The 17,100-nt window shown below is 36.6% G+C and overlaps 1 protein-coding gene across 4 annotated transcripts in view; it reads right to left on the reverse strand.

The window, feature by feature from the left end:
• Positions 1-17,100, reverse strand: part of Ssh (Protein phosphatase Slingshot) — a 111,757-nt gene that overhangs the window by 79,931 nt on the left and 14,726 nt on the right. Inside the window, exon 1 of one of the 4 annotated variants that reach the window (XM_077411241.1) lies at positions 6,967-7,488. The exons of the other annotated variants lie outside the window; for them this stretch is intronic. Coding sequence (XP_077267367.1) covers positions 6,967-7,391 — 425 coding nt within the window. The 5' untranslated portion in view covers positions 7,392-7,488. Of the gene's footprint in view, positions 1-6,966; positions 7,489-17,100 lie in introns of those variants that run through there. 4 annotated transcript variants of the gene reach the window in all.

Raw genomic sequence — 17,100 nt, forward strand, 5'->3', positions numbered from 1 at the left:
ACTGAAACTTGTATAAACTTAAAGCAAGAATCTTTACGATAATAGCAACATTTTTCAATCGTTACAAAATATATACATATATCATTTGTCGAGTTAAAGTATAGATTGAAAAACATGTCTAATTATTTCTACATTGAAGGTGTTAATTCGAAAGAGATTTCTGAAGATATCGATAGTTGTTTTACAAGATACGCGTCGATTATCACTTATAGAGAGAGAGATATCTATATTAAATGTACATAAATATTTAATGACGAACTTGATTTCAACTATATTTGCAGCGTCCTTGGTCTACTATCTAACATAAGATTAGGAATCTTCGTTGTCAATTATATACCACGGCCGGCTATATATATCGACTTCCGTGTTGTGAGCGTCGTTTCTAAGCAACACCGCATTGCTGTACAATTCTGTGGAAACGATAATCGAACCGCGACAATGAAACGCGCTACGAAAAGTCACTGACCCTAACGAGATCCTTATAACAAGAGAAAAACGACTGTTATAACGTATATAAATCTTTTAAGAGAAGAAAAGCTATACGAATCAAAAAAAGTTTTTAACAATATTGTTATAAGCGATGCTAACTTGTCACACAAGTCCAGAAGTAGCTTGCTGATATTACGAACAAAAGATCGAGAGCACGCGTCGATGTTAAAGGAAGAAATATTTCCGTCAATGCTGTGCGTCGAAGCGAAAGTCTTTTACGAGTCGATTCAACCAAGCGGCAATAAAAACAGATTTTATGAGAGATGAAACCTATATCTGCTCGCCAGACAGAAGTCGCATCTACATAAACGAATCGAGCACGTCATTGTGTGTATCCGTCCAGAAAATTGATGGAAAGTAGCCTCGAACCAAGGTGGATAGCGCGTTTCGACTGATTCAATTTGTTGAGCAATACGAAGGCAAAAAGCAATAACGATGTCGAAGAATCAAGGGATAGCGAAAATGGATTATGCTAATCTGCGATTAATATCTGCAAGATTAACATGGATAATCACTTCGAGATAATTACTGCGCGGCTTTCGAAAGCGGCGGTTAATTATTATTGTACAATCGATTAAGTTGCCACTCCCACCTCTTTTTGTACATTCTCTCTCTCTCGCTTTATTCGCTCTCTGTTTTATCTCTTTTATCTAAAATCGATCGTTTAAATGTTAATGCAGATAAAAAATCAATTAACTTACAAAATAATAGAATATTGTGATATAACAAGTTTTACTACTTTTGTGGATCATGGATTAAAAATTTCGAGGCAAAATTGAAGCTAATAATCAATCTCCAGTTATCACACATCGCATTCTTGCATGAAATTCCACATTCAAAACCTTAAATGCGAATTAATATTTCGCAAAATTTGACTAATAACGTAACATTAAATGTAAAAACGTATCGCTATTGAATTCTACTGAATTGAAGCAACTTGCCGAGCGATTTTCAGCACAAATTTTCTGTTACCGTCATATTTGATTACCGATTGATTACATCCATCTATGACAATCGAATCTAATCTCATCTAATGACTGTAATTTTCTCAGGCTCAAATACGCTATAACGATTATAAATTTTTACAAAATGGATTTTTGTGTAATCAATATAAATGCAACGTAATAATAAAAATTATCGATTGAGATTACATAATGAGTTAAATTTATCATCTATTGGCAACTCATGAATTTCGATTTACGCAGAATCATTTTATACGTGTACAAAATCTCTTTCACCTCTACTCCTTGTTTGTTAGCTTATAAGGAATAGATTATCACAATTGCTTTCAGATGATTGCTCGTCAATTATTTCTTCAATTTCATTATCTTCATCGGCAATAAAGGAAGTTGCCAGGTTCGAAAAGTTATTTGTGTGCATTTCAATGGCAAAATATTGATAATCCTTCATCCGGCAAAATTGCAAGATATACGAAAGAGTATTCAAAGAAAAAAAATTACTTAAGAAAGCTACGACAAGGAACGTTATAGACGAATAATTGCTGCGCTATAAGAAGTTCGTATGATTGAAAGAATCTGTTACAAGTAAACGTTAATCTTGCTTCAAATGCGTCGTGTCGCGTTAAATCACTTCTACAATTTCATTATACGGAAACCGGAACGCGTCTCCGTAAACGATGGAAGGAAAATTAATCGTCACAAAGTAGCAGTACTTTTTACAGCTATCAGAAGGGAACTCGCTAGCGCGAGTCAGTCCGGCTGACTGCGTACGCCAACTTTTTCATAATCGCATCAGGTGCTATACGCATATCAATGGAATTAATCCGCGGACTTAATGGGCGTTTCACACAGAAATTACATATAATGGGAAGTTAATGATCTTAAGACGATCACGTGGACGTTGCGGGCTTCCACGGAGCTATAAATATTAGTCTGGAAAACCCACGAACGGTCTCCGCGGCCAGTGCACTTTAATATTCGCAACGGCTATACGCAAGTATTGATTTACGATCGGCGGCGTGTGCGCGAGAGTATCGTCCGTGCGCGGAGAAGAAGATAACAGACCGACTGTTCGATTCGACGATTACTCGGCAATAAGTAATCGTCGCTACGATTTATATCGCAACGACGAGAGACCCGTTAGAAACAGTGCCGAGAGAGAACGTTACAGAAGACAGCTGCGGCAGTACGGGAGTCAAGCTACCTTTTTCTAACGGTTATTGATAGAGATACCACATGTCCGATCGCAAATTTATAATCACCGCTACTGATTAGAGTAGGAATATCTCGATAGCCTCATGCTGTGCTCGTCTCGAGATATACATCGTGTAACAATACTCGTGACTCGTTCGTTTAACGAAGCTATGTGAATACTGGCGCGTGAACCGACCGACGCGACGTCGTTCTATATTAGTTCTATCGATTGGCCTATTAAGCCCACTTTAGGTGATCTATAATCCGCTGCAGATTTCAGAATACTATTTTATTTATAATTGCACACGCTGTGTAGTATTTTAGCGTAACAGTATATATTCCAATATCTATTTTATAGAATATTTTATAGTGCGTGTACACTTCAACTCTCATTTTACGCGGTAGATATACGGTTCGCGTCAGAAGAAATAGCGTTATTTGGAAAAATCGCATAAAAAATGGTGCTATCAGAAAGACTGAGCTGAAACAATTGCGCAGAACTTTTTCTAGCTTCTAGCTTAATACGCACACCCTCTTGAATGCATGTGCCATGTGGATGATTTTTAACCTTATAAAAGGGGGAAATATCAACACGCGGTTTTGTATTGAAAGCTGTTTACATGATTGAGTTTGAAAAGATGAGAATGAACGAACAATGTATGAATAATAATCGAATCGTAATTGATAATGATAAATCGAGCTGCTGAAATATAATTTGAGCTACAACCCAGATGATTGGAAAAATATAGTCTATCTGTAGAGTATTACTCGTTATTTTAACACACACACAATGATTATATATATTTTCTCTTCAATAAGATATTTACTAAATAAACTCGATCCTTTACAATCGAATATATACAACGCTAATACCACAGCATACTATAATGAACATTTCTAAACATATTTATGGGTTAGCTATATATAGGAACCAACTTTTCTCATGGCGACGTTCCTTGACAAACAATCAGGGTTTCCTTTCACACCTCGCTCGTACAAAAGCGCGCAGCTGATGCTCCGAGTCAGCTGATGCTAACAAAGGAGCGCTGCTTTCAGAGAACACATGGTACCCACTAACGCACGTATGTACGACCGACACGTTAATATTCGGCTACATATGTTTTCAGACAAGAACTTTTAATTTTTGCTCGTCAATAATTTGCTTGTATCATGAGAATTCTTTCGTTCTTCGATTGTGCAACTTTTCTGATATTCAAATGACATAAATCCGTCATTTGAATTCTTGTAAATTTTAATTAATGATATTTTCGAAAGAAGAGCACAATTTTTATAAATTATTAGAAAACAACTTTTACATTCTTTTATATATTCACTACACTACTACATAAAATAAAGGCCTCATTTTCTATAAAATATTAACTTTCAGTCATTTTAAGGCAAAACATAAGTGAAATTTAATATTAATTTAATATTATTTGCAAAACTTTTTCAATTATTCAAAATTATTTAAAATTACACACAAGATATATATCGAATTAACTTATTACTTTTTCTACCGTGAACTGTATCGAGTTGAATAGATCTCTCGTCACGATTTAACTCATATTTATATATATATATATATATATATATATATATAGACGGTTATATAAATATTTTAAAATATTTTTCTCTAATGGAGGAATTTCAGTTCCTCAGACTGAATATCTCACCGAGGTTAGCATTCGAGTCCGTTGTAAAGCCGTGGAGTCTGTTGTAGACAGAAGATCGGTTAGGGACCCTTGCGATTCGAAAAAAGAAACAAAGAGTACGGTTCGTGTGCCGGTGAAGGCTGGGTTGCCCAAGTATCCCGCCATCTTAAACTGGACCATCGCTAACGGTACGAGGAGTATCTCTCCTGCGTAATTTCTGATCTCTCAATTAACTCTCGTTCGAGAATCGCTTTTACAAAAAGATACTTCGTGCGAACGAAACGCGAGCTGGTCGAAGATAAATCGTGAGAAAAGCAGCGAAGTTCATTGCTTTAAAAGTCATTAATTGAGAAGGTAATAAAGAGAGAGAGAGAGAGAGAGAGAAAACACCCATGCATGTTACACACAAGCAGGTATACCTATCAACTGCACCCCGTTTTAACGATAAATTTTATTTCGCGGTTAAAATTTGCAAGATGCGTGATTTTCACCTGCGAAATATTAAAGTTAAATAATTAACAACAAACATCGACATACTTAAATATGTGTCGTTGCTTTCAATATATTCGTCAAAATACGTGATTGTTGAATCAACATGTAGCAAAAGATAAAAAATTATCATCGACGGAGCCTGTCAATTTTTTAATATCCCAAACTGAATCTACATCTCTCATGTGGATAATCCAATTTAATTGCCTATATCGTCATAAGTAAGTGCGATCGATCAGACGTATCCTGTACGTGGCACGTCGGGGACAAAAAATAATTAATTACATAATATAACGCTGCATATATTCCAGAGGATATCGCTACTATAATATGTGTCTCGATAAAAAAAAAAAACAAGATTTGTTGTTTTCTACAAACCGTTATTTCCTAACGGTTAACTAACTAATTCTCGGTCAACCAGAAAGTTCAGTTTCGAAAAGTAGAATTAAAAAGAAGTCGTGAGTGATCCTTTTGGTCTACAATTCAAGCCGGACTCTGACATCATTCGCGGCAGGATCTCTCGTTCGTATACGTATATTAATATAAAATGAGGTATAATAGTAAAAAGCAATCGATTAAGACCAGGAAGCATATATCTTGATTGAAAATATCTTTTTAACGGTACACAAACGATTAAAATAACGTAAGCTTTCAACTTACGTGCGCAATTAATATCTTTATGTATTATTTACAAAATTGGTTCATATTTAAGCTGACGGTAAATTGATATAAGATGTTCAAATATTGTTCTCGTCTCACATCGATATTTCAGTGGAATTTTAAAAACTAAACCACCGAGTTCGATACCTTTTATTCAAATGGCATTATTCTTGCGAGATAATTTATCAGTCAAATCGATTGTTCCGACTATACGTGATTACTTCGGGTGTCTGATACAGATTCGCGGTCTCGAAGGAAATTATCCGTTACTTATAATCTGCAATAATCTTTTGAGCTTGCGCCGCGAAATGAGCGAATGACTTCGCTACGCCGGTAGGATTAAGGCGTATTATCGATCGTCCCTCCGGATTAGATCGTTCACGCGCGGACTCCCATCGTGCGGACAATGTTCGTTCGATGCCTGTTTACTACACACCTCGGAAAATGACACCTGATTTACGGCTCCGTTTTACAACGGCAATCCGGCGTTACGTATATACACAGGAAACCCGTATTGTTGTCGCTACATTAAGCACGACGATCCGTTTGCTATTCGTCCCCTTTATGTAAAACCGTATCCAAACTGATCCTCTCAAATTAAAATAATTTACGCACCACACTTTCCTCTGAAAAATCTACGGAAAAATGCGGTGCTCTTTCGGCTTAAAGTTTCTTTCGCAAATTATGTAAATTTGTAGGCAATAACGGAGCTCGTTAATATTCGTTTATTCTAAAAATTCTATAAAAGAAGGTGAGAAATAACTTCTTCGAAAAAGACTGCAACGTACAGTTCTAAAGTTTGCGCGAAACGAGATACACGTTTCGCGTGAACACCGCGACCAAGAAACAACGAAGTATTTTTCAAGACGATGAGATATTTTAAATTTAATTAATTGGAAGCGATTAATTGATAACAATCGAGCGTCAAGCGCGAACGTACCGAGTTCTGAAACCCCTTCGTTGCAGGTTTGTTTTTACACGAAAACGCGCTCATATCATTGGCGGATATATATTGGCAGAGTTGTACATAAATAAACACTCTGACGCGTGGTTAAGGCCGGTAGCGTCGGAGAAACGGACATTGTAACGTAAATCATGATGCGCGTTGTTAAATATTTAGCGCTTCTGCGGGATGAATTTGCATAGCGTACTCGCGGTACGCTCGTAAAGATTCACAACACATTTGACAATGGACGACGCGAACGTTCATCACACGCGTACCCGGCATGACATTCTTATCACTATAGAGGCCAAGCTGTAAGTCGGCCGTTTGGGTTAACCAAATCTCGGACGAATGGTTCAACGTCCCTTTCTAAATCACAATCTTTACCGCGGCGTAACGTAAACAATCTCGTAAGCGTCTTACCGATATGGTGTCCGACCGATCTCCTCTGTCTTTCTCTCGGAACTTTTTACCGCGAACGCTTATTCGAAAGGAATTTCGCGCCTCGAACATTTCGTTAACATTGAATTAATGCCAATTCACGGCGGCGTGACAGAGAGAGAGAGAAAGAGAAAAGTACCTGATGTACTGGATGTATCCGTGCCTGGCGTCCTCGAGCAGGAACCCCGCAGGGTTCCTCATCTCGATGTTCTCGAAGACCATCGGAGCAGGTTCACGGGACACTCCGCGCACTCGGCGGCTGACGCGTACCTCGGCGGCTAGCCGCTCGCCTCCGTCAACTTTCCACCGCGTCACTCGTCGCACAGCGGCAGCCGGCAGCGCGACATCGTTAAAGCGCGGTCGTACGTCGCCGTGACGGCGCGGGCGCTTCAGAACCAGAACGTCGCGTATCCCCGCGGCCGCGGCCCCGGCGGCATCGTTACCCGCGGACGACGGGAGAACGGCGCGCGTCGCGACAAAGGCGAGCGACGACTCCGGGAGGCGCCCGAGCCCGAGCACCGTTCCACTTCGCGCCGGGTTCGCGACGCGCGACAGGTCACGCATCCGCGCGGGCGAAAGCGAGAGGCGTTTCGCGCCGTACCGACGCGCGATCGACTTTCATGGATGCGGAGTCGCGAGGCAACTGAAGGAACTGAAGGAAAGCCCCTGCTCCGCTGCCGGAGCAAGCGCACCGCAGAGACAGGCAAGGGTCCCTCGTCCCTCTCCACTCTCCACTCGCCCCACCATCCGACCTCGCGTACTCCTCCCCCTTCCTGCTCTGGCGCCCGTAGCCGTAGCGGCTTCTCGGTCGATCGAGAGAAGGCGCAAGAGGCGCGCACACCGCAATGAGGACCATCAAGAGAGGAGTTTCTCTGTACCAAACCGGCGTCATATAATACATTTTCACATCGCGTATATCGCTATGTTGTACATACAATCTTTCTTCATTAAAAAAAAGTTCTATATACGCATACTGTTAAATACTATAAAAGGATAAAATTTAAACCAATGAGTGAAATAACGTTTTGTTATTTTTAACCACCATGTGTATTGAAATTTATTATTTTAATACAGAACAATATTATTTTAACTTTATTGGTTTAGTTAAATTAACGACATATTTTTCTTTAGTATCTGCAGTGGCGACCTATATTAGGAATGGTTAAAGTTTGACACTACGAATTTAACGGTGTGTTTCGATGATGAAATGCACTTTTTTTTATGCTATACACAGTATCGCAGTATTAATGAATCATAGCGGCGTGTCAGTCAGCGTTTTCAATTTTTCCTTTAGAACGAAGTAATTACAGAAAACGCGAGAAGACCTTGACGATTTGCCGTCATGCGTCTCGCCCTCGTGAAATCATTGGCCTGAACATTTCAAATATGTACTGTACTTACGTATGTGCCTGCCTACCTACTTATTATTTAAAAAAAAGTGTCTGAAAACCACTTACTTCTCTCACTTAACGATTATTTAGCTTTACGAGAGTTTTTCTTTCAAGAACGAGACTCCGAGTTAATAAATTATTATAAAATAATTAAAATTTTAATAATCAAAAATATCGATATACGTGACAAATTTATCGAAGTGTGTATCGCAAATTCAAAGTTAATACAGTTGCCTCCTGATTAAATTTTATCTATTTTATTTTATGAGAAGTTTTATCTGTTCGTTTACCTGCCTGATTCTCTAAAACCTCTTTTTTAACTTCCCTAATTAAATTTGTATAGTTATACCTTATTTCAATCGTGACAACGGAAAAGTAGCATCCAAATTTTTTACACTAGATTTAGCAAAAAGATTATTTCGTGGAAAATGCTGTACAAAAAAGTTAGGTATACATGTCTCGCTGAATAAATTCTAATTATTGAATTGACCATACATGTCATGTCGATATGAAAAATGTGTGGTAATCGCTAGACGAAGGCAATGAATGCCTCCTGAATTGTGTAATCTGGCCATGGCATCAACGTCAATCAACGTCGTGTCTGTCTTAATCTTCTTCTATCCCGAACTTTTTATCGCGCTTGCATATTGAAAGATATTAACTTAGCAAAAGAACATATCGTGTATAAACCGGGTTTAATGGCGCCAAGTACTCTTTAATCAACGAGCAATCTTGTAAATTCATCTCGGAGTTATTGCATTATGCCATCGAGTGTATTTACAGAAATGTATTGCGTGTTACACCATGTACGTAGTATCGTAGCACGTGTCCGTAATGAGAGAGCCAATTGTAACAATGCCTAAGGGTATGATAGCCAGTCGCGCAGATAGATCAGAAGGCACAGCGAGTGCATTCTATAATTGTGAGATTTGAAAGCAATCACTCGTTTCTTATTTCCATAATTGCAACGACTTATCTATTCACCAGAGATTTCCAGCGATCAATGGCAAAGTTCATCGAGATTTCCTCCCAATTTCAGGTGTTGAATGTTTCTATCTCTATCTAAAAACGATTATTCATGCGCGCAGTCGTCAGGCAACGATTAATGGGCGAATCAATTTTCAATTAGCCTCCCCCCCCTTTTAAAGGACACATATATAAAAATATAAAAAATTCTATACAAGAAGTAGTTTAATGAGAATACAGTTTTTCAAAAACTATAATGCTCTTATATTTTCTTACAACAACGAACATCTGTCACCGTTGACCCACTGCACCAGTTACTAATGTCGCTACTTTGTAAATATAGTATAACTTTTATATAACAAAGTAACCTAAGATATATATTCGATTAGTTACTTGACGACTGCGCATGAATAATCAATTTTAAACAGAAAATCGAAGCGTTTTGAATATTTTATGTCTCGTTTAATATGTCTCTACATTTACAATAAAAAATAAGAACTAGAACAATTGACTAATTGTTTAAAGATTAATCAACTCTATAGCAGACACTTTCGCTAGAATATATAATTCGGAATAACAAACATTTTAAAAGACAATCTTATGAATACCTTTACACAAATGTTCATCAAAAAATAGATTTTTTTGACCCAAGCATCGTTCCCATTTAATAGTACGATTTTAACTATACCCTATTGCGAACAATGACTCATCGCGCAACATCTTACATGCGCTATAGCAGACCGTTCCTTCGAGATCTCATTACACGAATCGTTTTGCAATTTTTTCACTGTCAAGGGGAGCGCGACGCATTAATCATCTGCGTCAACCGGTCCGGACTCGTATGATTGAAATCGCGCCGCGGTTACATGCCCGTATAGGGTATGCGAAACTAGGTCGTGTTGTTTTCTAAGATTACAAGATAGTGGAATGACTTCGCGGTGTATTTCGATGTTATTCGCTGTTTTTATTTGCAGCCGAGTATGTCGGGGTACGTGATAATAGTTATTAGTCCTCCACGCGCGAAAATATTTGCGTATGATTTGCGAGCAAGTGCATAAAGAATTACTAATACGCGGCGACAGACTGTGCAAGGAATAACATATCAATTAATTATTCTTGGTGCATCGAACTCTTACGTCATGCATATCAATGACGTAAAACCAAGGAAAAATTCCCTTGGTCTCCCTCGATAACTCTTTTCGGAATGGCCAAACTGTCAAATTCTTTAACGCGCGTGAAAGAAGAAGCCGCTAAAACTCTTCGAAAGCCGCATCGCGTTGTTATGAATATTCATGTGTTGAGCATTAATATTACGTATTGACGACGATTTAGTATATTAATTATTATATATTATACTATGCATATATATATATATATATATATATATATATATATATATATATATATATATATAATATATATATATATATATATATATATATATGTAGGTCTAGAGGTATGTTCCGGGACTGTTTACGTTTTTTGAAATGTACAGTCCTGGAATATAACGCATATATATGTAATCAGATTCAAAAAACTGTCCCGAAAAATGCCGTAGGACATCAATTTTTTCCAGGACAGTCCTGGAAACTGCCAAATGTCCCGGAATATACCGATATCAAAAATAAAAGTCCCGGAACATACTTCCAGACCTACATATATATATATTATATGTATATAATATATATATATATATTAATTATTATTCTAGATAATATTTCGCGATAAGCCTTATTAAAATTACCTTTCAAAAACCAAATTTTTTTCCCATATGTTCGCATAATAAGGCTATCAAATAAAAGTTTCACAAAAGGTATCTCGAGATTTATAAATATACCCAATTTTATAATTATTTCAATACATATTGAATTTGAGTAATATCCAAAATACCCGCGGATATCTGGATACACGCATACTTACAGCGCTTACAGATCATAGTGCAGCATAGTGCATTCGTGATAGACGGCACGCATGCCGATGTCACGTTATTCATACACATGTCAGCTGACATCGTCAGTGCATCGACCTTTCTTGCGATTGTCGTATATATTGTATATGTTTGCCAGCTCCGATTTGCCAGCTCATCCATGCAAAACGCGAGTGAATATCATATAAACGCTAATACGTTCGCGAAGAAACCTTGTACAGAGAGGGGACAGTCTAGAATCCATCTGTCTCGCTTGATAAACAAAAACTATTCATGAGTTTCCGATTAGAGGTATCATTGATTCCCGGTTAAACAAATTTGCACGATTCACCGGCCGGAACTATCTTTCGGTAGAATTATTTGCATTTGACGCTGGTGGAATTTTAAATAGCTTCATTTCCGCTTTTTTAGATATATAAAACGGATATCACATAATTACAAAAATCTAGGTAATATTAATAAGATTATAATAATATTTAAATAATATATATATATATAGAAATATGGAAATGTAGAAACTCATTCTTTAAAAACAAAGTAAATTAAAATTTTGTTGTTACGGAAGAAATTTGAATGTAAAAAATAGATTTTTGCAATCTTCCGCAATATTGAGAGTAATTAACATCGTGATTTATAAATTAACAAATGATACAAATAAACTGCCGCATTATAGCCAATAATTATAGAACCACGATTATTCAAAACAAAACTGATCTGATGCGAACTGGTTGACTGCATCAAATTGATTGACTATGCCAACTGTATGTTTTTCCGATACATATAGAAATTACTTCACTCGACGGATTTTTATGCACTTCGAGATTTACTAGCATCCACATCCGTTACAGGAGAAGCTTATAGTGCGTGCATATAATATCGCGCTAAGACACGCGATGTGAAAATCTGTTCCGCGCGCGATACACGTCATATCACTTTTTACATTCTCATCAAGAGCCTGGGGAAGGATGACAAATGGGTCTAACGAACCCGTAACTTGCTTTATCTCCTACTGATGTGCTCTCGGTTCTGTCGAGAAAAGAGAATCTATCTAAAAGATTGGAAAGGCATGTAATCTAGCGAAAGTTATAATCTTTAGGGGACCGAGAAAATAAATTTGTCTTTCGCGTGGATGCGGATCTAACACCAATTTACGCTGGCAAATCTATATATATATACATATACGTATATATGTTATCAATTGCACTTACAATTAGTAAAATTAAGATCTACTTAATAATTTAAAACGATAAAGTCCCCGATTTATCTTCCATTTTGAAAGCCACAGACGCTAATAAAAGCAAAGATTGAAATTACTTATTAAGCTCAAGATGCAAAACGATAAGAATGAGCAAGCTAAAAGATCTAATAACATAAATTGCCTTGAAAAAAACTCAAGTTTACTTTTCGATTTAAACGTCACGAACGCCAACAAGAATGATTCAAGATATTCATCAAGCTCAAAATACAAAAAAATAAAAATGAACAAGCTAAAGAAACTAGTAAAGTAATCCGTGCCTTCAGAAATGTTATTTATTCGCGTTTCACTTCTATTTGCTGAGTAAGTAACACTATAAGAGAAGATGCTTATCAATGAGAATTGATGAACGCCTATCGATATACTTATCCTACGAGATAAATATCCAGTGAAAAATAGCAACGAGAAAAAAACCGGAAAATGCAGGAGAGAGGAATAAATCTCAAGGGCGATTACGTAAATGACACGAGAGCACAATGAGAGGAGGATGAAAGAGTAATTCTGTCCGGCATTTTTATTTCCCCGCCCTTGAGATTGATGCCCTTCCCCTTTGCACTTTCCGGCCTTTCCTCAATGCTAATTTTTGCTTGGTATTTACGATGCAGCCAACCATTTAAATCTATATACCATGCTTCTTTCACGTGCACCCACGCGGGTTTGAAAACGCAGTTTTTAATTATTAATTACTTAATTATATATTTTAATTATTTAAATACATATAAAATAATTTAATATTAAAAATGCGTATATATATATATAAACATTAAATTATTATACATATATATATATACTTATATAAATATTAATTATTATTATTATTATTATACACATATAAGATACATATAATAATTTAATGTTTTATGCGTATTTTTAATCACAGTAGTGATTAAAGTTATTGTCTAAAGTAAGTAGCTTTAACATAAAATACATAATGGAGATTTGTTCTGCTTAGTAAATATATACATGCTTCATCGCACGCTGTTACCTCATCGTAGCTAGAGTAACAGTGCGTAATGCCGCTTATGAGTGCGCAATTAAAGCCTCCTTAGCGAGGAAAAGTAGCGGAAAGTTCAAAGGGTAGCATGCGTCGATTTTTATCTATATATTACTATCGCTATAAAAATACTTTGTGCTAACGCGCATAGGAAGTGAGATATTATTAAAATGCAAAAGTGTAAAATCCCAAATTAATAATATCTACAGTTAATTTTAACTGTAGTTAGACACACTTTAATTTCCATCTATATATCAGAATGTTAAAATATAGAAAGATATGTCTGTCACGTAAAATGCGATTAAGATAGATTGACATCTTTAAAAAACCGGATTTTTTCATCCAATACGAAACTAAAACAACTAAAAAAATACCAACAAAAAATGTAAAATCATCGTGGACATACACATAATCTCCTGTCATTAATATTCACGTGTTATTACAATTCGCGTGTGTATATAAAAACCGTTAATATTCCGGATTATATATATATAAAAAAAGATGAAAGCATAAAGTGAAAGCAATAATCATGAATCTATATAGCCGTCTCGTAACAGAGCTTTACGTCGACTTCGTCCACGACTTCTACCGCGCGGTTTCTTCTTTACCTTGCTCGAAAAATATGCAGCGTGAGAAGCGCAGAAACGTAATGCACAACAACATCTCGATCATCGCGCGCCTTTTTTCTTTTACGAAGCCTCAGACCAGACATTGTGCTTACAGAAGGAAGGGGGATTACGGTCGCGCCAGACTGACCGACGACGAGGACGCACGCGGTCGTGCATGAATTATTCAAGAGCTTCTCGAAACAGGCATCCGCGCACGATCGCGACGATCGATGGGCCCCGAGATTCGGGGTCTCACGAGCTGTCATCTTTCAGAATTTCTTCTCGCGAAGAAAAAGTGATATCATGTTGCATGCGTCCAGTTAAAACAATTTCTTTCTAAACTGCAAAAATGTAGATTACGAATGTAATTACGAATGTAATTATATCGCTATGCACCACCAAGAATTTCAACGAAAAACTGACATAAATTTTTATCACATTCTTTTCGATTAACTTCCATAAACGTCATGCAATGATGATATTACAATTCTCACAATATTAGATATAATTAAAAAGCGACAAAATAAAGACTGCATATGTAAAAATTTTAATAAAAAAATATAAACTATATGACTGTGTGTTATTAATCAATAAATATAAACAAATATTCAAATATTTGTCCAAAATGCAGAAATAATTTAACAGACAATGTACTTTTTAATCAGAAAAAGTTGAAAATATTTTGTCCCCCGCTAATGACCTTTTTATGAGATGTATATTGTTGCTCGAGTTATTTTCGTTACTCCACACTTGTGATAACTCAACGGGAGGTAAATTTAACTGCGAAACGGATTAAAATAGAGAACGAGATATCGGGATGCGTAATTACTAATACAATCATCGTTATATTATCCTATCCGTACCCGGCATAAAAGAAACCAGTAATGAACGGTATCTTAAAGTCGCAAACATTGAGTCACTTGTTTAAGCTTTCCTGCCTTAGGTACCGCTTCCATTACGAAATCCCGGATGCTCTCCATGAAAATATGCAAAACCGATAAACGGGCACAAATTACTTTTATAGTCCATCGTGCAATTTTATCTGATGCAACTTTTCGAACCGTTAATATCTATTTCGTTCTTCATAAAAAAACTCTATAGAAGAAATCTAAAATGGTTCATCGTAATGCGATTAAATTTTAACGTATCACGCTGTATATAATTTAATATAATAAAATTAATATATTTTAGTAAAATTATATTTAATTAACTCGAGAGTGAGAATACGCTGGAAATAAAACCGCCAAAGATAAAAAGGTGAGATTTAACAAACAATTTTGCGGCAGTGAATTAAATCAGATAATGCGATAAATTTTGACAATGATTCATCAGCAGCAGAATAGTGCAAATATTCGTAAAAGGATCTCTACGTGGTTCACTGAAAATCACCCACTCGGCACTATATATACATATAGACGAACGTCCATCTTCGTATCGTACAAATTGAATAAGCGTCGATCGCTCTGTTCTCCCATCACTCTGTCTATATGCTGTTTTCTCAAACAGATTTTCCTTCTCGTGTCGGCCTACACGCGGAGAGTGCGTGTGCGCGTAAATGACCAGATGCAATAAGCCGCAATGTAAACGACGATAATATAAGATGCATAAGAATATTGCACTTTCTTACAACTGCGGATATTTCTTTATCAATTTAAACGTTTGTAATAAAAATGTCTTCAAAATTATTCTTATATATTATATTTTTAAGATCAAACTTTCAACTTTTTGTAACAAATCGATAAGATCCAAATTAAAATTTTAGTTTAAAAAAGTATTTAAAGGTAGCTTATATATACATATATATATATATATATATATATATATATATAGGTTTGTTTAACTTGCTATTTACAATGTTATAATTTCAGTTTGTCGAAAATAAACGGTCAGTAACCATAGTTCTCATAAAATATCGATCATTTTTTATACTTTCTAAATTATTTGAAAAAATTTCCTTTTTTTATAAATTAAATAAAACTGAAATCTCCAAACAGATATGCTCGCTTCGTCATAAATATAATTCCATATATATACTCTCAAGAGTATTTTCGTGTGAAACTCTTTACGAACTTCGACCAAGAACAATCGACTGATGTCGTAAGACAGAAACCAATTAGTAAGTTTCGGAGCGTGATCCAATCTCAAATTACACAAGACCGCATTGTTCACGCTTGCCCGAAATGCTTGACTGAAATATGGTTCAGGGTTACGTATCTCGTACGAAACTCTTGAAAAACTCAGTAAATTGATAAACATTATGAAGAATGACGTATTTTGCAATAAAAATATGTACGCATTAACGTGAAAAATCTTTGTCGCGTAATATTACTTTCGTGTACTTATCGTATAATTCGCAAAACAACGCTAATATAACGATACTGAATTTCGAAAGCCATCATATAATATCGATACTGCATGGAGAAAGTACACGCATGGTTAAAAACAGAATAAGAAATACAGACGGGAAATAACGTGTATTATTTTCCGTATTTATTTCTCTCGCACGAAAAACTATTAGAACTCGCAAAACTGTAATAAGTGGCATTTACAGTGTATGCGGCATTGTCCGTATTAGTGAGAGAAAATACATGTATATCCGGCTATTATCCTCACGAGTCTCGTGACTCTTTGTTAGTGAAATTTACGAACGACCAAGAATCCCGTTCAAGGTAGACCGCCTTGGTCGCGGCTTCGGGCCTCGAGAGCGGGTCGTCAGAGATTCTTACGAGCCCCAGCTTCTCTCTCCGCTCGAAGTGTGTGATATTTAAGGTGCATACGAACGTCTTAAAACGATCGGCGGAGCGTTAACTCGCTTTTTAGCAATTCGATATCGTTAACGCGTGTTAACAAGCGTGCATGGAACTCGATACATACGTATTGCATTGTAACTGCGCGCGAGGTATATTGAAACCGCAAACGCTACGTAATTGGAGATAATGCCTTAAAGGCAACGGGGGTATTGCGATCTCTACGAGTGTGTAATAATTGCACGACCGCGGCGTACACGTCCGTTCGACTAGCCTGGCGAGCGCCATCAGGTGACGCAGAAAATTAGGGGCATCAATCCGCTCGAGGAGATCGTATAGGCTGACGGTAAACACCGGACGTCCCTCTCTTTTTCTTATGACGAGC

This window comes from Temnothorax americanus, unplaced genomic scaffold (genome assembly GCF_048541705.1).
Source record: "Temnothorax americanus isolate GAGA-0224 unplaced genomic scaffold, ASM4854170v1 Scaffold3, whole genome shotgun sequence".
NCBI lineage: Eukaryota > Metazoa > Arthropoda > Insecta > Hymenoptera > Formicidae > Temnothorax > Temnothorax americanus.